At 40.9% G+C, this 23,940-nt stretch overlaps 1 protein-coding gene across 35 annotated transcripts in view; it reads left to right on the plus strand.

Moving 5' to 3' along the window:
• The first annotated feature begins 3,376 nt into the window (after positions 1–3,376).
• NRXN1 (neurexin 1) overlaps positions 3,377–23,940 on the plus strand; it is a 611,800-nt gene continuing 591,236 nt past the window's right edge. For 33 of the 35 annotated variants that reach the window (XM_072331055.1, XM_072331060.1, XM_072331066.1 and 30 more), the window contains exons 1-2: positions 3,400–3,587; positions 6,951–8,404. In XM_072331055.1, the coding sequence (XP_072187156.1) occupies positions 7,666–8,404 (739 nt within the window). In that variant the 5' untranslated portion in view covers positions 3,400–3,587; positions 6,951–7,665. Of the gene's footprint in view, positions 3,663–6,950; positions 8,405–23,940 lie in introns of all 35 variants that reach the window. The other 2 variants (XM_072331056.1, XM_072331058.1) reach the window with 2 other exon arrangements.

A 23,940-nucleotide genomic window follows, 5' to 3' on the forward strand; every position in this document is an offset into this window, starting at 1 on the left:
AATTCCAGTAGAGAGTATAAGGTCAACAAATATTTAAATCCTTATAGACACGCTCCTTTACTTTATTACTTATCCATTCAGAATTAGCCTAAAGCAAGATTTTAACATCCCAGTCCTCCAAAATTAGGCATAAACTTGCTCAAAAATAAAATAAAATAAAATTTAAAAAAAAAAAAAAAAGAATTACCCAGAGAAATGGTCACATTTAATTCACATGGGGTAAGTTGCCTCTCATTTCTGTTTTAAGAGTTTGAATATATGTCTGAGTCAAACATCCCAGTGCTGTTTTTGATTAGGTGCTGCAACTCATCTTGTTGAACTGTATGGTTTTGTCTCCCTTTTAGTTCATTATTTTCAAGTACAGGTATCTTTTACTTTCTTCTTACTATAATTTTACCCATACTTTCTTCACTCGCATCTGTGACTGAACAGAAATATGGCAAATAGTATACAGAAATCACAACTTTCTTCCCTCACACTTCTTTAAAGCTCACTGACTGTGCGCAATATAGATAATAGTTCTGCTACATCTCTATGTTTTCTTGTCTGTTCATCACTCCAGATCTTTAAGCTCAAAAGGTACCAATGAATCATTTAAAAAGAAAACCAAAAAACACTTGCTGAATTTCCTCTACGAAAACTTGTTTTCCAACATGCATTGGTCAGCTTCCTACTGAATCTGAAGTTCTTCTCAATTATTTGGTTTGGTATAAAATAATTAATGATGAGAGCTCCAGAGAAAGAAAAGATATGATATAAAAAATGTGGAGTACTTATAACCATGGCGGAGCTTTGAGGTACTCCAAAAATCTAACTGCCCTGTCACTGAAAATTCCCCTAAACCACTTCAGCAAAGAAAACGGTTTTCTTCCTTTAGATGCTTAAGAACAGTTCTTGCAGTCTCTGTCCCAGAAATAACTTTATCCCTCCTCCTATCTCTCATGCCTTCCCAGGGAGCCAGCGCTCTCCAGAAGAACCTTTTGTTTGGTTTTCATCTTGTTTGTTTGTATTTGTTGTTGGGTGTTTTGTTTTTTTAGCAGAACAATTCATAATTCTTATGCACCTCCTTGACAGGGTGATTACTTTATTATTAGCTGTGACAGTCATGTCAGCTGCATGTATGTGTCTAAGAAACAGCTCCAGCATTCACTTGAGCTAGCCTACAAATCTCTTATTCAAAATTACAACCTCTGGACAATTTCATACATGTACCTTTCAATGACTCAAAGACACTTTTTCTTCCTGACAACATATATCCCTCACCAGATCTTAAACTTGAAGGTTGTATAATGTACTACATTCCCCGTGACAGAAAATATAGTTGGGTTGTTTCCAAGAATATCATTACCGCTGTTATCTGTTTGCTCTTCAAAACTTATGAATGTTTTTGGTATAACACAGAGCACTAATTTAGGCAATAGAAGTCAGGTTTCTGTAAGATCATGGGCTTCTTACAAGGCATTCCATACACGTCTAAGCCTGAAAGATATACAAAGAGAGATGGTTTGGAAATCATGTTTCGTCTTTTTTATTATTTCTGTGCTGCTTCAGAATGAATCAACTGTGACACCACAGGCTGCAAAAAACTGCTGAGAATGACAAAAGTAACAAATTCTTCTAGAAGTCAACCAAAAACTGAATTAAATTAAGGAAATTTTATTGCCCCAACATTTCTCTGTATCTTCCTGACTAACTAATTGTCTAATAGCTCTATTTCTCGGTAGGCTCTTCTCAGCCATCCCCTAACCGTGGCAAGATTCATGTTTAGAGAAATGTGAACATTGTCTGGCCCTAATTGGCACAGCTGGGCTGACCTTTAGTTGGAAAGTGGAAGAAGCCTCCACCTGTGCCAACACATCCACCCATACCAGTGACTGGACTTGGGCTTTTATTGTCCCCATTTAAAAGAATCATAGAATCATATAATAGAATCGCAGAGTTCTAGAATCATAACATGGCTTGAATTGAAAGAGACCTGAAGCCCACACAGCCCCAGCCCTCGCTGTGGTCAGGGCTGCCCCTTACCAAATCTGACTGCCCAGGGCCCATCCAACATGGCCCTGGGCACCTCTGGGGATGGGGCAAAGAGCATTAGAAGTGTTAACATTTTTTTTACCACAAGCAAAGTAAAAATTAGGCCACAGTTAGGAAATAGTATTATTATTATTCTTTTTTTTTCTCATAAAATATATATCATGAGTACTAATTTCTAGAAGTTTGCAATTTTGCTCCTTTAAAAAAGTGTTTCCCTTTTTGTTATTGCTGGAGCCTATAATTTATATTCTTTTCATAGCAGGAGAGAGATTTGCTCCTTGTTCTGTTTGCACAGGTCAAGTTATTAGAATTGTCAGGAGAAAATCTCACTCTTTATTTGAAAATAACTGGATATGGGCATCATCTGGCTGAATAAAAAGGAAGTTTGATGATGCTACACGTACTGAAGATATGTAGCATGTCTAGCAAGCTTTTATTCTTGTTGCTTGGTTATTTCACCAAACTTATTATCTTTGAGGATGCCTGATTCATTAAAGAAGATCATAAGGCTAACTCCTCTGCAACTGAGCTGGGAGAGTGAGGGCTTTTTACACATAGTTCTGTAGTTTTCAGTTCAAAACTAAATCACTATGTGTTGTTTTCAGCTTGGAAAACAAAAAGTATGGCTGCACACACCTTAATAAAAAAGGATGCTGGGGGTGCTCTTGTGATTCCTTGAGTGTAATAGCATCATTCTGGAGTCCGAAGAGTTGTAAGAACCTTGACTAGGGTACAGGCAGCTCCCAGCCATCACCCTTCTCCTGGCCATTGAGTACAAACACTGCAGGCCACCATCTGGACACAACTGGATGTGTCTGATATGACACAATGCCATCCAGGCGACTAAACCAACCATCTCAAGAGGCCTTAATTTTTTTTCAACAGTTTGTGAGCGCTGGGCAACAACATACATTCAAACAGGTTTAACACAACGCCAGACAGAACCCAGACTTTCCAACAGACTCCCCCCGTGGCCCGGAACGTATCCTTCAGTTAGAAGTCCACACCTGCATTTGCCTACAGGCCACCAAAAAGCTTTGGCTCTAGAACCATCCAACCAAGCAGGGCACCCCACGCAAAGCAGCGGCGTGGCGGGGAGGGAGCCTGCAGAGGTGCCCCAGCCGGCGGAGCAGATGGGAGAGCACCAAGCCGACGCTTCATCCTGCCCCCGCCCTGGGCGGCGCGCACCTCTCCGGGCCGTGCCCGCTGCAGTGCAGAGCCTCGGGGCGCGGCGGGCCCGGGGCGGGGCGGGCCGGGGTCTGCAGCGAGCGCGGCACCGCCCCCGGCGGGCAGACGGGCGCGGCGGCGTCACGCGGCGGCACCGCCCCCCGCTCCCGGCGGCCGCCCCCGCCCGCCGCCGCCGCCGCGCACCCGCAGCAGCGCCCGCTCCGTCGGCGAGCGGCAGAGGCAGCTCCGGCCGCGCCTGCCCCGGCCCGCGGCACCCCGCGCAGGTAAGGCGTGTCCGCGGTGCGGGCAGAGCGGCGCCGGGGAGGACGAGCCCCGCTGTGCCGCTGCGGAGGAGGAGGAAGAGGAGAAGGAGGCGCGAGAGGCTGGTGGGTTCGCATGCGGCGTTGTGGGAAGGTAGATGGCGGGGAGCAGAGATGGAGGAGCGGAGGGAGAAGTTAAAGGTTGGATGCGGCTATTCCTCCCGTGCCAAAGCGGGTGGGGGGTGGTATCCGTGTGAGCGGAGGGATGAATCAATGTGCTGCATGTTTTCCCTCGCGGGAGCTGCTCGGGTGCATCTCGAAGCGATGGGGATGCGTATCGCGATGGGATCGCTGTGTGCTGGCGGCGGGCTGGGATGGGCGAGGGGCTTGTGCAGGAAGTGCATGGGCAATTTGGGACATTTCCTATTGTGAGGGAGAAGAAAGAGGGCAGGCGGCTGCCTCGGTGCTTTCGGAACCGCGCGGGTTCCTGCTGATGGTGTGCATTTTTGAAGGAGGAGAAATTCTATCACAAGCGTATTAAAATAAATACGTCTGCAGGCTGGAGAGGTAGCAAAATCGATCATTGCGGCCGCCTAGGAAAGAATTTGATTCTAGAAATTACGTGGAAACGGAGGGAAAAGATTAATGATGCCGCTAAGTCTGCTTTTGAATCGGAGCGCTTCCCCCTTTGGCTGCAGCAAGGTTGTTTTCCAGCTCCTTTCTTTTCATCCGGTAATTTGCGAACTCTCCGGGTTTCCTCGCACCGGAGACAATGCTGAGCTCTGGGCACAATGAAGATCGTGCCGGGGCGGTGCGTGCCGCGACCTGCCGTTAGCCCGGGATTTATTGACCTCGGGGTGCCTCGCGCTCCCTCTCGCCCGTTTGGAAAGGCTCCATCGGGGTAGCTGTGATCAAATCATCGTTTTTAAAGGAAATAATAATAATATATATATATATGGTTATGGAGAGGTGGGGGAAGGATATTGATGCACTGGTGAGGCACTGAAGGCGCTGCTCCGTTAGTGCTGCTTTGTGTATATTTCTCACTACATGCATGTGCGCACACATACAGTGCCGGGGGGGGAGGCGGGAGGGGAGGGGAATCGGCTGGCAGTTGAGACCCCGGTTGAGCGGTATGTACATGACCAAATCGTCCCCTCTTGGAAATGACAGTGTCCTTCTGCTTTGGAGATGGCGAGACCGTGTTGTGTACTGTTTGTGTGGATGATATCGGTAGTAATAAATAAGCAATTGTGGCTTTATTATTATTATTTATTTATTTCCTCGGGTCTTCCTTCTGTCCTCTTCAGTCTTTCCATCTTCCTGCCTTCCACTCTCCCCCTTTATTTTCTTTCATTATTGCTGTTATTCATTTCTTTCTCCCTTCTCCCCTCTCGCTGCCGCACCGCGGGCGGGGGCCGGGCGGCACCGCAGCCGGCTGCGGGGCGGCTCTCCTGGAGGGATCCCCACTCGGCGGCTCTCCGCGGACACCTGTAGGGATCGCTCTGCACGCTCGGCGGCGCGCTCGCACCCCCACACACACAGACACACACACGCGCTCTCACGCACCCGTGCACGCGGGCGCGCTCGCTCCTGCCTCGCGGCACCTGCAAGCTAGTGCTTCCCCTGAACACCCGCGCGTTCCCTCCCCACTCATCCTTCACCCTTGGGCCACGCGCCGACGCGCCCACCTGCGGTCCCCCGCCCCGACCCTCCCCCCCCTCGGCACACGCGCAGCCACCCGACCCCTTTCTCTCGCCGCACCCTCCCTCCCTCTCGCCCACCCTCCCTACATCCACCGTAAGGTCGCCCTACCCTCCCGCCCCCCGGGGCATCCCTCGTGCTCCCACTCGCGTGCAGCCCCCCGTCCCCCGCCGCTCCGGGGAGCCCCGGGCGCAGTCGGCAGCCGCGGAGCCGCCTCGCCGCCGCCCCGTCGGGCCGCGCAGGGCGGAGCTGTTCGTGGTGCTGAAGCGGTGCCTGCCCGCCGCCGGCAGCTCGCCCGACGGCGCCGATATGCCCCAAACGCTCCCGTCGGGGGCCGGGGTTGCCTTCTTGCCTCGACGAGCCCTTCCGGGCACCGCGTTTTTCGGGGGGGCTGCCGGAAAACTGCTGGCAGCGGCTTCAGGCGGGGAAAACCATGGGGCACGCCGATGCCCTGCAGTGCCCGGTGGTGATTGAGCACGGCTGGCCTCTGCCAGATGGGTTTGGGAGTTCTTCTAACCTCTGGGGGTTCTTCTTGCTTCCCTTTCGCTGCTCTTGCCCGCCTGGCATGTGACAAATAATAAAAATAAACGTGTTGACATTTAGAGGAATGAAATTAAATATAAAGAGAGAGTAGGAGGTGACTTAGCGACTCTGAATGTGTCAGGTGCAGGCAGCCGAGGTGTGTGCAGGTTTTGCCCCGGCAGGCACATCCCTGCTCCCTCTCCCCGCAGCAGACGCATACCCACATGCAGTACCCGGCAAGAGGGTTGGCAGCTCTGGCCGTGCTGTTCTGCCTGAGTGCTGCTGGCTGAGGGGAGGGAGGTGTCGGAGATCCTCTCCTCCATCAGGAGATCTCTGCTTGCACACTTCTCCTGGAAAACACTGCGCGGCTTGGAGGAAGAAAAGAGAGGGGAGCCTCTCTGCTGAAGTGCTTTGAATGCAGAGGCTGCTTAAAAGGAAGGGAATGAACTATGGCATATGTATTATTTTTGAAATGAGGAGTGTCCTTTTAAATAAGAGTGTCGGAGTAAACATACATAAAATACTGCAACCCATTTCAGAGGACTAACACCTGGGATTAACTGATCTGCATTGTGAATAATGTCAGCATCAGAGCCGGCTTGAATTGGATTTTCCTTGCCAGAACAGAGAATATCAGGCACAAAAGAAACCAGGTGGCAGAGAAAAATGCAGTTTGGAATTTTCAAAAAGCTTTCTAAGAAACCATTGCAATTCTTCCTCACCCCATGAAAATAAGCCAGTAGGTGTGCCACATACAGCAGAGCCTGCCAGTTCCTGCTGGGAGCTCTGTCCCTTTCATGCATTTTTGAGCTGTATTAGAAAGAACTAGAACCAGGCTTGGTACCATCATCTCATTAATAGGACCCTGTAGCTTCACAGGTGCTGATATTTCCATAAATAAATTAAAGTAAACCAAATAGCAGGATAAGCAGTATCTTTTCAGGACACTTCTTAACATCAGTCTTATAATAATATATATGCTCCTAAAATATTTGCAAGTTTTGGAATGGTAAGTAGTTTATATACAGATTAAACCATAAAAATGTGTTCTGGTGTAAGCATATACATTGGATTTAAGCTTAGCCCTGCACGTTATGATGATTTCTCAGTAACTCCAAAATTACAGCAGCACTTCGTTTTGCTAACACTGAACAATGTCTCAAATAAAAAATTAATCACAAATTTACGCTAGTGATCAACTTTATGATTTCACTTGTTATTATTAGTCATTGTTTCTTATTATTCTGTTTTGATTCCTTGCAGATTAGAAACAAAAAAAAATAGAGGAGTTCACCCCCTGGATCTTAGCCTTGGCCTTTTACAAGCAAGCAGAAGAGGAGCTGTCAGGCTGTGCATGTCAAGTAGCCACCCGGCTGTTTGACAGCTTCTGGGTTTCAACCCCATTGGGATTGAGGCAGCTCAGGAAACCATGAGCGATGAGTCCTGTCGCCTGCTGACGCTGCTCCAGCACCATGGCAGGCATTCCGTGATCTGACAAGAGGATACATCTTGGGGAGGCAGCGCTGGGATCTGTAATTGGCTTCCTGGGAAACTACAGCTGGTGGATAGGATGTAAAAAGAGGGCCACAAGCACTGGGATATTGCTACAGTCTTGCCGAGCTCCTGGATCTGCTTGGAGGAGAGGATTTTGCCACCAGTCTTGTTTTTATATCTCCCGCTTTGGTAATGTTGGCTTTGGGGAAAATTTCTGCTGACTCACCCACGCCCAGACACCTTTCTCAAAACCTGGCTGATCAGTGAAGAACACCACCAACACCTTCCTCCCTCTGATCCCCTTAGTGTCCCCCTCCATCCCGCGGGGTCCCCGCAGCCCCCCCGTCCCGTGGCGGGGGTGAGCACACCTGAAGCTCCGAGCGTGGCCGGTGTCCAGCAAGATTTTACCCTGTCTACCCCTGGGGCCCCAGCGCCGCCCCCCGCCGGCACTGCCGCCCCACTCGCTCGCCCCAGGCCACGCAGGATGGGGGCGGCGCTGGTGCGGCGCGGGGGCTGCCTGCTGCTCTGGCTGGCCCTGCTGCTGGGCTGCTGGGCCGAGCTGGGCAGTGGGCTGGAGTTCCCGGGGGCTGAGGGGCAGTGGACCCGCTTCCCCAAGTGGAATGCCTGCTGCGAGAGCGAGATGAGCTTCAACATGAAGACGCGCAGTTCCAGCGGGCTGGTGCTCTACTTTGATGACGAGGGCTTCTGCGACTTCCTGGAGCTCATCCTCACCCAGGGTGGGCGGCTGCAGCTCAGTTTCTCCATCTTCTGTGCCGAGCCTGCCACCTTGCTCTCTGACATGGCGGTCAATGACAACCTTTGGCATGCCGTGGTCATCCGCCGCCACTTCAAGAACACCACTCTGATCATTGACCGGGCTGAGGCGAAGTGGGTGGAGGTGAAGTCCAAGCGACGGGACATGACTGTGTTCAGTGGCCTCTTCTTGGGGGGGCTTCCGCCGGAGCTGCGATCAGCAACACTAAAGCTGACACTCTCCTCTGTCAAGGACCGGGAGCCCTTCAAGGGCTGGATAACAGATGTTAGGGTCAACTACACACAGACATCGCCGGTGGAGAGCCAGGAGGTGCGGCTGGACGATGAGCAGAGCCGCCTGTGTGCTCGGGAGGATGTTTGCCTCAATGGAGGTGTCTGCTCGGTGCTCAACGACCAGGCTGTCTGCGACTGCTCCCAAACAGGCTTTCGGGGGAAGGACTGCAGTGAAGGTAAGGCACCATCTTAGCTTGCCCCACCGCCCCCTTCGCGTAGTGGAGGGGATGGGTAGGAGGTCAGGCCTGCATGGAGTTTCATCTGTATGAGTGGGTCTCGCTCCCCTCCCTGCTGCCTCCCTGCTGCCTCCTCTCTTCCTGCCTTCCTGCCCCCACGTGTCTCTGTGGCAGACCATGGTGCCATCACTCCTCTGATCTTTGCAGGGGTGGGCAGGGGGAGGAGGACATCATCTGTGTATCTTCTAATGGCAGGGTGAGATGTGGGGTTGTCCTGGGATGAAGAAAGGACAGGGCCTCGGTGCCAGGTGCATCCCAGTCGGGAGGGGGTGGCCAGCGTCATACTTGGCCAGAGCTGTGGGAGAGGGTGGGCAGGCTTGCAATGAGCAGCTGGTGGCAATTAATTTTGGGAACAGGGAAAGCAACACGAAGGAGAATTTTGCAGGATGAAGTGCAAAGATGACCTGGGTTTATTTTTGTAGGGTAGCAGAGACCCAGAGTCTGTTCTGTATTAAAACCTACCTCTGTTATGTTGTTGGAATAAAATCAGTGATTTATTTGGGAATTCCTTAAATTGTTGCTGAGGAGGAGGAGGATTAGAGAAAGGATTATGGTTTTACACATATGTGAACGGTATTGCTTTGTGATGTATTTAGCCATTTAGAATGCTAGTCTTAAAGAGAGAATACAAAAGGACAAGGGGAATGTATAGACTCTATGACTGCAAAATTACTGAGGAAGATAGAGCTTTGAAAAGCAGCGGTTTCCTGAGTCCCCTCTGCAAATAAAGCACTGAGTAAAATATGGATCGTATTCAGTACCCATTGGTTTTGGTGGTTGGAACGACTGTGAACATTTAAAACAGATACATGTAGGATTCATATTCTTTTTTAGCAAGTGTACCATTGCTTGAAGCTATGCTAAGCGTATAGAGTACCTATATTATGTGCCTACAACGTAACTTACAGGTATACATATGAAATGAGACCGAACATATCAAGGGAGAATGTAATGCTCGTGTCAGAATTTGAGAGCAGAGACCTGAGTGTAAAATGTAAAAGGTAAATGTAAATAAGATACTGTGTAGGCCAAATGAGGGTCTTCCCTGAGTGGCTGCATGACTTTTACAGCTGAATAATTTTGTCATTTCTATCAGATTTCACTCATTTTAAAATAGAAAACTTCATTTGTGACTGTGCTTTATTATGTAACACCTTCTGTCCGTAGTGTCAGTACCCAAAACACTACAGTCATTCTGCATCTTGTTTGCTTTATCAGTTGTTTATCTCTCATCTGCCATTCGTTAATAAAACCAAGTCTTATAAACATCTTAAAATAAGTTTTAGTAAGTAAAGGCCAAATGATAATTTAACAGAATAAGAAGCTTGTTTTTTTAATAACACACAGTCCCAGAAACAGTAAAATGAGCTTTATAAAAAGGTAGCAAGACATATTTTTTGCTTAGACTCATCCTGAAGTATTCAGCTTCTGATTTCATTTGAAATAGGAGACAGCATTTTCACTGATATCAATATAAATTGAATTTGTTTCTATCGATTAGAAAAAAAAGATAAGTTAAACTCAGATCAGTGAGGTTTGATGAAGGGATTAGTAGCTACTCATATGTGCTACAAAAAATAATGAACTGATTTGTAATTGATAATTTAATATTTTCAGAAATAAAAAAGTGGAAGTACAAGTGAAATCTCTACGTTTGCCAAGTAGGAAATCCTGGCTATTGTTACATATTTCTTTATAGCCAGCATAGAAATTACGTAGTTGAGTTATGGTCTTTTGTTCCTGGAATGTATAAATTGCCCACAAGACTTAGTACAAGGTTGCCATTGGTGAAGGATGGAGGATCATCTCAAACTGCAGTGATGTGAAGGGAGACTTTTGATGTTTTGTTCTTTGTCTTGTTTTAATTAGAAATGTTTTAGATGTGAAAAAATACCAAAATGTCAATTTTTATCTAGTAACATATGTAGCCATATGTCCTAGTTACTACCTTTTTCCTTCAAGGTGAAACATTAAAATCCATTCTCCTTGAAGATCTATCTATCTGTATTATGTATAAGCTTAGATTTAGTGTGCTTCTGTATCTCTGGCTGGGCATGGAGTTCAGTGTTCAGTGGTATAATGAGCACTAAAGGAATCAATAATATTAAAAACAAACAAAAAAATCAACTTTAAAAAATAATAATAATCCTGACTTGCACATTTAAGAGATTAGAAAATAAATAGGTAGATTTAAATAGATTTAAAGAGTCAATGGCCTTGGGCCTTTCAGGCCTCAGGAGGCATTTTTTAAAGCATCTAAGTCTCCCTGGCCTTCTTTCTTCACCTTTGAAAATCTCATTAATTTTTCTTGGAAGTACAGTTTTCTCATAAGAATCAAGTTTCAACAAGTGTTATTTGCTTTGAAAATCCCATAGTATTATAACTAGTATATAAAGTATTATATATCTGGAGTTCTGCGTCCAGGCCTGAGGCCCCCAGCACAAGAAAGATGCAGTGTTCTTGGAGCAGATAAAGAGGAGGGTCACTAAAATGATCAGAGGGCTGGAGCACCTTTTCTGTGAAGAAAGCTTGGGGGAACTGGGCTTCTTTAGCTTGGAAAAGGAGCTGAAGGAAGCATATAAACAGGAGGGGGTATGGCGGTTTACGGGCGTGGATAGTGATAGGACAAGGGGGAAATGGTTTTAAATTGAGACAGGGGAGATTTAGGTTAAATATTAGGAGGAAGTTTTTCACCCAGAGGGTGGTGATGCACTGGAACAGGTTGCCCAAGGAGGCTGTGGATGCCCCATCCTTGGAGGCATTCAAGGCCAGGCTGGATGTGGCTCTGGGCAGCCTGGTCTGGTGGTTGGTGACCCTGCACATAGCAGGGGGTTGAAACTGGATGATCATTGTGGTCCTTTTCAACCCAGGCCATTTTATGATTCTGTGATAACTTACTGCCAGTAGGATTAACTGTCCTTTTGCCTAATTCAGGAGTAGCTTCATTTATGCTATCCAAGCTACAAGGGAGTGAAATCTAGGAAAGTATTAGATGTATTGCATTCAGTCATGCTCTTAGTTCCAATAGTATCTAAACTCTCTTCAGTGGGAGATTTCACATGAGTCATCGAATAAGGACTGGAGTTCTACTTGAATATTAAGGGCGTGCTGTCTACAGCAGAGAAAAATACGATGTGTAGCAGTACTGTTGTTGGCTGGGCTGAGTGCTTATAGATAAAGACAGTACAAGAGGCTTCTAAAAGAGAAAATCTCTAGTACTGAAACAGGCAAGGGAGTATTATTTCATGTAATAGCGACTCAGCAGAAGGAAAAATACATAATATTATGATAAATTTTGTTAGAAATAAGACTAGCATTAAAATAAACCCCAATTGCCACATCAATTTTCTGATAAATTCTTTGACATACACCACAATCTTCTCAGTGAAAATTATAATATTCCATGAGAAAAATCAAATTGATATGGTGTGATTTTGCTAAAATAACAGTTTGTTTAGAAGACTGATCTTAAGAATTAAATTAGTCAATTGAGTCAGAGTCCTAGAAGGTAAGAAGAATACGTCTCCTACCAGTGTTTTTTATTCCATTTTTTTTCTTATGTTTAAATTTCAGAACAAAAACAAATATTACATTAATAAAATATGAGTGAAATATTGACCTTCTGACTTGAGATGGAACTTATAATTTTTCTTTTTATCTTTATTTGTATTAAAATAATGAAGTCCAGTATCCTGTCTGAGAAAATGGAGGAGGCAATGAAAACCATGTTGCACGCTTTGCTCTGGGTGATGTTTCTCACTAAAACCAGCTTCTTGTCAATTCATGACCTTCTGTGGTTCTGTATCTGTGACTGTTTCAAGAAAATTACATGTGGGGTGATTTATCTTTCTAAAATGTAGCTGGACTACTTGCCTCAATATTAGGTTGTCATAGAAACAATTACTCTGTGGATCCAAAGTGTTCTTGTTTAGAGCATGGTTTATTCTAACTGTCCTGCTGAGTTTCTGTTTTGTGGAAAAAATGAGGACTGTTCACGCAGCTGTTCACTGTAAGAGATACTCTTCCTTGTCAGATATTCAGAACTTGATGCCAGCTATGGTTTGAACTGTGAAAAGGGTTTTTTTTTTTTTTTTGCGTGTGTGTTTTTTGGTTTTTTTTTAAGGCAGTAAATTCCAGATGTCTCAGGCTAGCCAGCATTTAGATTTGTTTGTTTGGGTTCTGAATATATTACATCAATCTTTGTTGTGCATATTTGCTTCTTCATGTTAACTTTAAAAAAAAAGTCATCCAATATTCATATCTTTTTGAAAATTTCCATGTTATAATTCATTTAATTCCCTTATGTATTGAATAAAACATATAAACATCTTTGGGCATGAATTATATTTTTTGAGATAGATGTTTAAGCTCAAAGTGATACTGTTGAACTCATCATACGTAGTCTTAAAAGAGTAGTCATCATGGTCTTTGTCCTTCTTGAATAGTTAGCTAACTATGTTATGGAATAAACTTCGTATTTATACTTAAGAATCTTTATCTACAACTCACATCCCATAGGGATGAACTGTATGCTAAATTTCTTGTCAGTGCCAATAGCTAGGATGGCAATACCAATTTATGAGGTGAAACAGAAGCCCACTAAATATTACACTAAAATTCTGATGATTAGATTAATTTAGCTAAAATGTTTCAAATTTATTTCATTTGTTTTTAAATTGTGGCCTTTATTTATTTGTTTATTTTTGAGCCATCTAGAATCCTGAGGGCAGACAGGCATATAATTCCAAAGTTCAAAACTGTATTAAATATGTGCCCTTTGCATTCAGTTGTGTGCATCATGCTTATGTTTGCATAATGGAGAATTTTGCATCATTTTATTTTATTTTATTTTATTTTATTTTAAATGCAGCTTGATATACTTTTTTGTTAGACAGAATTTGGTATTATGTGATATTGATTTCAATATCTGCCTCATGTAAAATTACAGGAATTTAGATCCTGTGTCACTGCTAATTAGGAGTTGGCAGCCTGTTTTGTCTTCTAAGAAAGCGACTTGTTGAATATGGCTAATCCTTTCAAAATGCTGATATTGAAATGTTTCCAAAAGACCACTTATTTTACGTAGCATACATCTTAGTACTCCAGATCAATGGTATTTCATTTTTTTTTTTTTTATAGTGAGGATGTTGTTTCCCTTTGTGCCTAATTGAGACACGGGGCTCATGTAAGTTTTGAGTTTATACTGCAAATTGTAGAGCGCTAATATACAAGAAGAATTTACATCTAGAAACAGAGGATATTGTGTCAGATTGGTTGTATTCACTCTGAATTTTAAAAAATATTTAACAAAATTATCTATGTTCTAATGTAATGACATTTCAAGGCTTCTGGGCATTTCAGACCAAATGCACTTGATCTTTTCTTAGCTGTGCATTGATGCCCTAGAGTCTTTTAGCCATAGTTGCTAGCCAAGGAGTTGTGGGAAAACATTCGGATTACAGAACATAAAATTTTATTTGCTCATCATTATAGAGCTGATAGATGGGAACAGGGAGGCAGACTGGCAAGTAAAACTGGTTCCTGATAGAAACAGCTTGATGTAGAGACTAACTTTAATACATACAGCTTTGGTGTTTTACGTTTATTTTAATAAATATATCAAAGCTGGCTGGTAATTTAAAATAAAACAGTTAATTTCTCTCTTGCTGGAATTAGTACAGTTCCTTCTCTTCCAGAATGTTTGGTGTTAACTCAGAAAGCATGAAACCATAGCAGCTTCTGCAAAAAAGCTTTGTGTGGTTTATTGTACTGATGTTGAAATTGTATACCTTCATGAACATGTGATTTTATAGAACAGTGAAGGGCATTCTGAGGTGTTGTATAGCTTGTTTTACATGGGGTGTATGCTGCAAAGACCACAGTTAACTTTTTTCAGGTAGTGATTTGTAGCAAACATGCATTTAGCTGTTCCGTTAATGTTGTGATATATAAAACTGACTAGCAAAGTACACTGTACCTCTGACGCCTTTATATTATTCTACCCTGATCAAGGTAGAATATTTACAAAATAATTTAGTTTTTTTCCTTCAAAGATGATAACTTTCTCTGCTGACTCTTCTTCTGTACTGAGGTGATCCTAAGATCACAGGCTCTTTACTAACCTGGATTATATTATCGTATATGCAGTCTGTCCTTCAAAAGCTCAGACTCTCATCTGCCTAACTAAAAAGTAGATGTGTGTGGTGGATTCATGTAATGAATCATTGCTACCATTCTCCTGGATTTTGGTGTACCTAGCAGAACCAGTGACCACTTCAATACTTAAAATACCCACATCAGCTCATGAATGAAGAAGGAAAAAGTACATGAGTTTGATGCTGCCATTTCTGTGACCCTAGCCAGTTTGCACCACTTCTCCAGTTGTGGGTGTTGTTGTTGGTTTTTTGTTTTTTTTTTTTGTCTTTTTGTCTGTCAGGTAAAATTACTGATAATCTGTACAGGAGGTCTTTTTTTTGTTGTTAGTTTTGTTTTGTTTGGATTTTCTTCCTGGAAGCTGAGATCTTAAAAAAAAAAAAATAATAATCAGAACTTCTATTTGGGATTTATAAAGGGAAGTCAAGACTTGGAGCTCCAGCTACCAACATGCAACCTTTTTAGTCTACAGAAATTATACTTATCAGCTGTCTTTGAAGTTGCCACTGTTCTTAAAGTATATCTCTCTATCCACAGCTGAGTACTCAGAATAGCAATTTTTTCCTTGTTCGCAACTGGTCTGAAGTGAGGTGCTTTCCATTCATCTGACTTGAGATTGGGAATGAGGCAGCTTGTCAATTGCAGACTGCTTTTCCCTTGACAACTCAGCTCTTCTCATGGTTGTAACAGTTCTTATCCTTTACAATATTATGACATCTGTAGAGAAATTATCCTTATTATAGTAAATGAATCCAAGATTCAATTGCTGAGGATAGTGGGAAATTGTGGTTATCAGGCAATGATTATATCATTTTCAACATTTCATTCTCTTTTGTTTTCAATGAGAAATTTGGGGATGAAGGCAGGAGGTGACCCCACTCATGCTTTGTTTGAGAAATAAGAGACAGAGGAGACTGATGGAAGCTTTCTTTGCGAGCAGAATTGTATGATAGGATTTTAGATTTCTGTAATTTTAAGTAATTGTTTATGAATTTGGAACGATTTCTCTGGGTCCTAGTAAGCAGCAGATTTGGTGCCTTACAGACAGCTGAAAGAAATGGTTTCTGTTTTCATTTTCCATTGCTACCAATTTGAAGCCCCACTGACATAAGCTTTGAATTAGGGCCAACCTAATAACCTGCTGATTATGAAGCCGTTATTCAAGAGGGAATATGATAACACAGAAGATCGAGGGCAAATTAAATAACATGCAGATTCCGACTGTAGTATTCATTTGAGAATATAGAGAAAAGACTTCATAAATTTGGATATTTGTCTCTATCATCATTGATGTTGTCAATGTTATCATTTATACATTTCATGTGTGACTGTGAACAGTGCTATAAAGGTTATGTGACTGATTTTATTTTGTATTTCAGGGACTATGTAACTTATGGCAAAACTTGTTTTACCAAAAGAAGTGCAAAAGAGTATTCACCAGAATCACTTTTGCAGTTGCTGCCACTGCAAAGAGTGAAGCAGTGTATTCTGCCTACGTAGGTGTTAAGTACCAACAGTGCTATGTAAATGTGCAAGTTACAGATTGCTTTTAGTCTGTGGCGTGATATACAAGGCCTTGCAATGAAAAAATCTGACATCCTGATGGTTGTGGTTAGAGGAAGGGCTTCGTATTGCTCAAAGACAGAGAAACTAAACAGATTTTCCCCACAGCGATGTCTTTTTGTAATTAAGGGAATTATTACAGTCATTACAGAGGGCACTGACATTGCACTGTGCCAGTGGAGTTGCATACCAGAGTTTGAAAGTTTCCAAAATACATCTTCATTTCTGGTACAGAATGACCTTATGGTAATCTTTCCTTTCTATGCTGCTTATTTTTAACAAAAGACATTAAAAAAGATATTCGGTCAAAGGAGGTATTTCAAGTAAGAAAAGACTCCTTAAGTAAGATTACATGTATTACTTATAAATTATGTGTACTTTCTTTTTAAGAAGCATGTAGAAAATCACAGACTTAGCAACAAGACGCAGAGTGAAGACTGTATCTCAATATTGTAATTTCCTTTAGGAGCTTTTTCTGATTCTTCTTATCCAGTTCTCAAAGGCAGCAACAGAAATGTTCATGCCCACATCTGCATTTGTACAGTGAGTTTCTAGAGGACAGCTGTGATGAATGGTACTTTGCTTTAGGGTCAGTTACAATCTTGTAATGATAAAATTACTAATAAAAATATAAAAATCAGACCCCAATGCTAATAAAAATTCCTCTATAACCCTTCTAGGAAAGATGTACTTTGTCCTGATTCTGAATTGCAGTTACAAAAAAAATGTCTTAAAATGTTCTAAAAAATGTTTAGGTTCTGCTGATGGTTACACAGCAACTAATTTACATTTGTAAAAATCAGATTCTTAACATGGAAAGTCCAGACATGAGAGGAGGCTAAGTTCAATGATTTTCAGCTATCTGTAATGGGGTGAACTGATGCTTCTCCTAGAGAAGAAGCGGAATTTCTTAGGAAGTTTGCAGGAGAGTTAGCGCTGACATTGAGATCACCAGCGTTGTTTATTTTATTTGCTGTTTTCTTCCATGTTTCCTCGTTGTAGGAAAGACATGTGAAAGTGGATGATAAAAACCACTGGCTGTATGTCACCTCAATTTCAAGATAATCATGGGGAGATATAAGGAAGATTTGTAAATGGATTTTGTAAGAACTGATTAATGCCCTCCTCCCACGTACTTCTCAGATGGACATCACTGAACTTTACAGGAGCTGATTCTTTCTGAAGTTTGTTTTCTGGGTTCCTTACTGGGAAAAAAAAATAAAAAATAAAAAATAATAATAATAATAATTCTGAAATATTATCACATGGCAAAAAATGTTCTTTATAGAACACACTGTTTTTGAGAGGTAAATTGTAAACTGTCTTCAATATCGTACAATTTTCTGAAGAATTCTGAGTACAGGCTTTATATTCACGCATAACTCATTAGTGACGTAAATGGTAGGAGAAAAACACCTGCAGTTGTAGTAGTCGTCACGTATTTCTGATTTTTGTAACTCTTCTTCAAATATTTGGAGAACAGGCTAGGATGGAAGCTGTTTGCACAGCTGCGAACTTCTGCCTTTCTCTCTATGGCATTTTCACTGTTGTATCATGATGTTGCCATCATGAGAAGTTGTACGTTTATGAAGTACAGCACCTTTAAATTTTGCTTTTCTCATACAAATCTTGAAACTCAAAATTAAAAGCAACCTCCACCAACAACATTCCTCAGATCAATTGTTTATGAGAAAAATAACTTCTCTGTATTTCTTATTTAGATTTTTGTAACAAAGTTCTAGTGACAACACAAAAAGTTAATGTAATAGAATTTTGACCTGTTATTGTGTAAATCCACTGGCAATCACATTTTCAATATTGGAAAAGTAATTAAGGTTCAGAAGTTTTATCTAGTCCCTTATCATCGCCTATTTTATTTTAAATATCACTGGAGTCTTTAAATAAATAGACTTTTCCTTTCACATTATGAATACTTATATCATTTAAAAAAGACTGATTAAACATAGGTTTGTTATTCACTCATGTGTTACTGGTTGTGATATGTGGGTCATGCTGGTGAATTTTGTAAGTCTTGTAAATCTTAGAAGCATACACAGTAATGCAAGTGGATAAACTTTCCTTCCTGGTTTTACCCCATGTGAGGAACAGAAACCTGTCTATTGGAAGTAGAAAGTATAAGCTGTTGGTACTGCAGGAGTTCAGAAGCAAAGATCCCTTCAGTGAGTAGTAGCTTTTAGCTTTTTTTGTTGCAAGCGTTTAAGGGTGAGATTTATCTCTCAGTTTTACACACATTTGCATGAAGAAGTAACAAAAAGCAGTTACTGATGCTGTATTGTCATAGTTACATCTAAATCAAAAGGCACGTCTCTGAGAACTTAGTAACATTTAGTTATTTTGATGTTGCATTTTAATATGTGCTCATTACTGCTTGGATAGTCTAAATATATAAGGTGACAGGTTTTGATGTTATCCAGCTTTGCTCTTTGTCAGCTTACTCTTTGGAAATTTGAATAACTGTACATAATTATCTCTTGGAAACTTGGTCCTTGACCAGCCTGAGCTCTCAGTGACTTAAGTTAGGTTTTTGATTGTCTAGAGAATTCACGGTACTAAGGGAATTAATTAACTAATGAGACTTGGAAATGAAAAATGTTTAGAAATCATATGTATTATGGACTATTTCTGAAACATTTTATTTTTGTAGCTTTATGGTCTTCAGTAGGATCTCTCAGTCAGTTGCATAAAGTAATTCATCCAGGTACTTATTTCCTGTCGGAATATATCAGGATTGGTGCCTTCTCAACCTAACGCATTACACCATTGTAAAGTTAACATCAGAAATTCCTCTGGCTAAAAAAAATTTCTTTCAATTGTTGTAATACTGAAACATTCTAAAATCTCAAGAAACAAGCAGGTTTTACTTTGCCCCTTGCTATGTAATACTACTTTCGACCTTTTTAGAGATTTGCTTTGCTTGCATGTTTCGCATACCTGTTAACAACAAATCCTTATTCCACTCTTTATTATATCTGTGCAAATATAGAAAGCATAGGAATTTGGTAAAGCAATTTTCCCTTATAAAATTATGAATTACTGGCAAAAAATACCTTATGTGATAGCCCTGCTACCCATCGTGATACCCATCCTATAATAAGATTCTTGTCCTTTGATTAGACTGGAATGTGTTTTTTCATCCATACATCTGAATGAATCTTCACAATCATTTCATTGTTCTTAGATTCCCATTTGTGCACGGGCTTTTAAAGCATCGTTCAGAACAGGTGTCTTGCTTCTTCTCTAATCAACATAAGTCATTGGTATCAGTCTATCAATGTAGAAACATGCTACCCTCAAAAATCTGTGCTCTGAGAAAATTAATAAATTTCAGAAGTAAAGCACTCAGAATCTATGGATTATTAAGACAAAGGATACTCTACAATTTTAATTCCATACCTTTCTGGGTATCCATTATGGAGGCCTATAGTTATGTGACTCTAAACCACTGTTTCCTTGAGTCTTATGCCTCATTCAGAGCATAGTCTGGATAATAATTTCTTCAGGATTTTGTTTCCTCCTTGCTTTTCAGCATGTAGCCCTGAGCCTTATTTATTGTCCATATTCAAACCAGCTCCAAAGAGAAATTATTAATTTTTCCCTGGGCTTTTCTAAGGTTCTCATAATTACAATGACTGAGCAGCTGTGGAAGTATTAAAAATTGTACAATATGCATGTAAGATGACACATGCAATTATCCCAGTTGTTGAGGAGAACTGAGGCAAAAGAGACTGCAGGTAAAAGCATTTGCTAATACTGAGAGCACAATCTCATGTTTTCCCATGTACTTCACATATAAAATTATATACATGATCTATTTACTGTAATATCACAGTGTAGTTTCTATTGACTTCAGATTACAGCTCTGAGGGATCAGCAGTGCATATTCTGGGATATGCAGCAAGGCAAGCTCATAAAAATGCAAGTGTTTTGGGCAGCATAAAGAATGACCAGCCAAAAAATGCCTAGCTTTAGAAACCAGACCAAAATCACATAGGATTTTTAGGGGAGAAAGGGTTGGAACATATTTCTTCAAGGCAGCATTTTGCCTCTCTTTGGTACATGGTGCATCACGTTCTTTGTTAGTAAGGACTGTTGTAATGCAGGGGCAGGTGTACAGCTCATAGGGACAGCCGCTTTCTTCATTACTCAGACACTGCATATTGCTAACAACAGTCCTCTTTTGTATGCAGAAGTTTTATGGACCTTCTGGAGACAGCTGCATTATACTGTGTAATTAAAGGCTATATCATAACATGTATGACTAAAGTGGATGGATCTACATTATGTAAGAAGCCTTATGTCTCAGAGGTGCTATTTTTGACTATGCAACTATGAAAGCATTTCTTTAAGGTAGTAAAATAGCGTGCAGTGATGTTTATGGGTTTTTAAAACTACACCCACTCTTACCTCCCAGCCCCAAACACTGACTTTCCTGCTCTTCAGTCAAGAAGTGCTCTCTCCATAGAACCTGCTCTCAGCAGGGGGGTTGCTAATGGATTCATGCTTTCCCTGCTCCAAAACTGTGTGGCTGTACATAGCACAGGCCGCAGTGATTTGGAGTTTCACATAAGCTTTAGTTGGTGTTCCCTTCCAAGTTAGGCTACATAGCCACAGTCCAAACTATCTTTCTGGAGCTTTCTGTTAAAATCCAAGGCATTTCCACTGGCACTGTGCAAACAGATTTTTCAAGGAAGTTTACAACTGGAACAGATTCTGGCAGGTTTTCAAAGGTTTGGCAGAAAGGCTTAACCCTGAAAGTCAAGTGACTCCTGCCCAAGTGGCTTTTTATTTTTCTGCTTCAAAATATGGCTAAAGTCAAAAGGAATCAGAGCAGAAGTGGAGCTTACTTAAAGTTTCCTTGGGGGTTTAATACTGCTAACACAAATGTCAGATTTTCAGCTGAGCTATTTGAGGGATTTTTTTTTTGATGACTAAAAATATATATTTTTAATTGAATAAATGGAGGATTTCCTTACCATACTGGGTTCCTCTCATTTTTCTTTAATTAATGTAACTGATCCCTATGAAGTTTATAAAGAAAGAAATGAAGAAAAAACAAGTTACGTAAAGTTATTTTGTTGCATTTCAGATTTTCTGAAGGAATCGGCTGAATTAACTTTTGAGAGACCCATCTGATTGTTTAGTAAAATTTCCACATGCACTTTTTCAATGGTACCATTAAAACACCTTTGCTTAAGAATGTTTCTTAAGGTCATTATAGGGAAATTTCATATGAAGGAGTAGTATTAGATAGTTAAGAGCAGAAAATACAGTGCTATTGTTTGACTTGCCCAGCCTATATTTTTAGGATGTCTTTGTAGGAGCTACATTTATTGATATTCTAGGAACCTTAAATACACCTTTATTTTTGTCCTTATTTCAGGATTGTTGTTTCCTATACTTAAAGAAAAGTAGCTGTTTCTCTATTACTTTGTGTAGCAAAAAATAGGAAGGCTAAAAAAATACTTCTTTTCCATTATGATTTATATTTTAACTACTGCCTCCTGCCATTTGACTGTGAAGCATCTAAATAAAAAGGAGAAACTGAAGACAGGGTAAAATCACACACGAATTCCCGGTTCATTTATTATCACTCCATTCACGTAGTTCTACTATATTTGGTTGGATTATTTTTATGTTTTTGGTTGTTTTTTTTTTGTTTTTTTTTTTTTTTTTTTTTTTTCCCCTTTGATCCACATTATAAATTAACGTGTACAGAAACATGGTGTAGATGAGCATGCTTATTTTAATAATAAAATCATTTGCAAGCATATGATTATTCTATATCTTACCTCAAGATATTTAATCACCTAATGAGATTTTAAGGGATGCTAAACCTTTTTATTTCCATGGAGTTAAATGGAACTATGCTACTAAGAATGAACAGAGAGGACATGTTTTAAAAAGAAAAAAATACATCTGTCAAAAAAAAAAAACTTGGAAAAAATAATTTAAGAATAATTGGTCAATAGCTATAGTGCTGAATCATTGCATGGTCAATTAAAGTACTTAGATTTGTAATATCTGAGACTGCTATTTATACTTTTGTATATTATAAATGTTATTCCTATTGTGGAATCTCATCAGACACATCTGATCTGGTGTTTTCTGAATAATGAGTGTAAATTTAAATATGTATATGCACATAGTTTTTCCTCAAGTGTAGTACATGTTTCCCACATCTTTATATGAAACTACTGCAGTATTATTTCTTTAGAAAAGCTTGAATTCTGCAGGAAGATAGTACCAGTCCTCTCCAGTCTGATATAAAATCCCTAAAGGCTGCTGTTGGCTATACAACGAAAGGAATATAATGTGATGCACTCTGATTATACTGTCACTTAAAATGTGTCCTCAGCTCAGCATTACTCCTCTGCAAACTTTACTTTTTTTGCTTTTGAAACATATGAGACTGTAGACAAAGACGGAAGCGAAAGTTTGCTAGCCTAGTGGAAGTGACAGCAGAAATTAAATATAGTGATATTCTGACCGTCATTTAAACTGCTACTTACACCTACCATGATATCAAAATATCAACTTCTATTAATTTAACATCCTGTTAATTACAACATTCATGCATAAATGGGCAAAAAAACCTGTTTAATAAAATTCTAGAAAACAGTCTGTCCTAAACACAACTTTGTAATGGCTCCCAAATTTGAGAAAAAGAAAGAAGAAAAAAGGGAAGAGGTAATTTTTAAAGCATGGATTTACTTATTAACCAGAGCCATCTTTATTTTACAGTGGTTAATATTCCATCTCTAGAGTTCATATTGGTAAGATTCATAAGAGCTATTTCTCAGTGTGTTTAAAATTAATGCAATTCTTATTTTATCACAGGAATTTCCAGCCACTTGCAAAACAGCAAATGAAGCTGCATGCTCTACGTGCAGCTAAGGGGAGAAAACAGTACAGCCACTACACCTGAGGTTCTCTCTCAGATGTGCCCAGAGCCATGTACATGGGATTGGGCTCTAGCTTGGTCTTGCTATGGTGGTTTGCATAAAGAGAAGGAGTTTCTGGGAGGATGTTGTTAAATCCAGATCATTTGGGTAAACTAATTACTCAGTGTAGCTATGCCAGTTGATTTGAAAAAGCAAGTGGAAAGGAATTTTTTGAGAGACAACATGCAGTAGTGTAAGGGAGACCAATCTCTCCCACTCAGCTGCATCAGAATGGGGCATGTGAAAGGATTCTTGTTTGAGCATCTTGGAATTTCTATCAATATCACTGTTACCTTGCTGCAGACAGTATGGATTATCAGTATTCTTGCCAGAAGAATTTCTTAGGGAATTTGTTGGAGAGATTTGGAAAACATTCAGTGATTTGGAAATATGTTTTAAAGGAGTCTGTTTTCAAAGGTAAATAAAGGAAAATTCAGTTCCAAATAAGCCTAATATCTGTACTATATCTTAATAACAATCAAGCAGTTTTTAACTTAATTTGAGAACTGGGCCTTCATTATGTCTGAGTCAGTGGCATCACTTACAAATGAAGTCTCATAGAATCTTTCAGTGCTATAGTTTCCATAGATGTGAGAAATACGTGGTAGTTCTTTGCTTTTAGCTGCATTTCAAAGCAGGGTACTGAACTATATGTCAGTTTAGTTTCAATATAATGTTATGTTCTTTCTGACTTTATGTCAAATGTAGCCTGGACAGCTGATAATAAAATAATAGGCTGGCAGTAATATTTAAACAAACCACTGGTAACCAAATAAATGATGTCAGGGGAAGAAAGTA

The sequence above is a fragment of the Excalfactoria chinensis genome, chromosome 3 (genome assembly GCF_039878825.1).
Source record: "Excalfactoria chinensis isolate bCotChi1 chromosome 3, bCotChi1.hap2, whole genome shotgun sequence".
NCBI lineage: Eukaryota > Metazoa > Chordata > Aves > Galliformes > Phasianidae > Excalfactoria > Excalfactoria chinensis.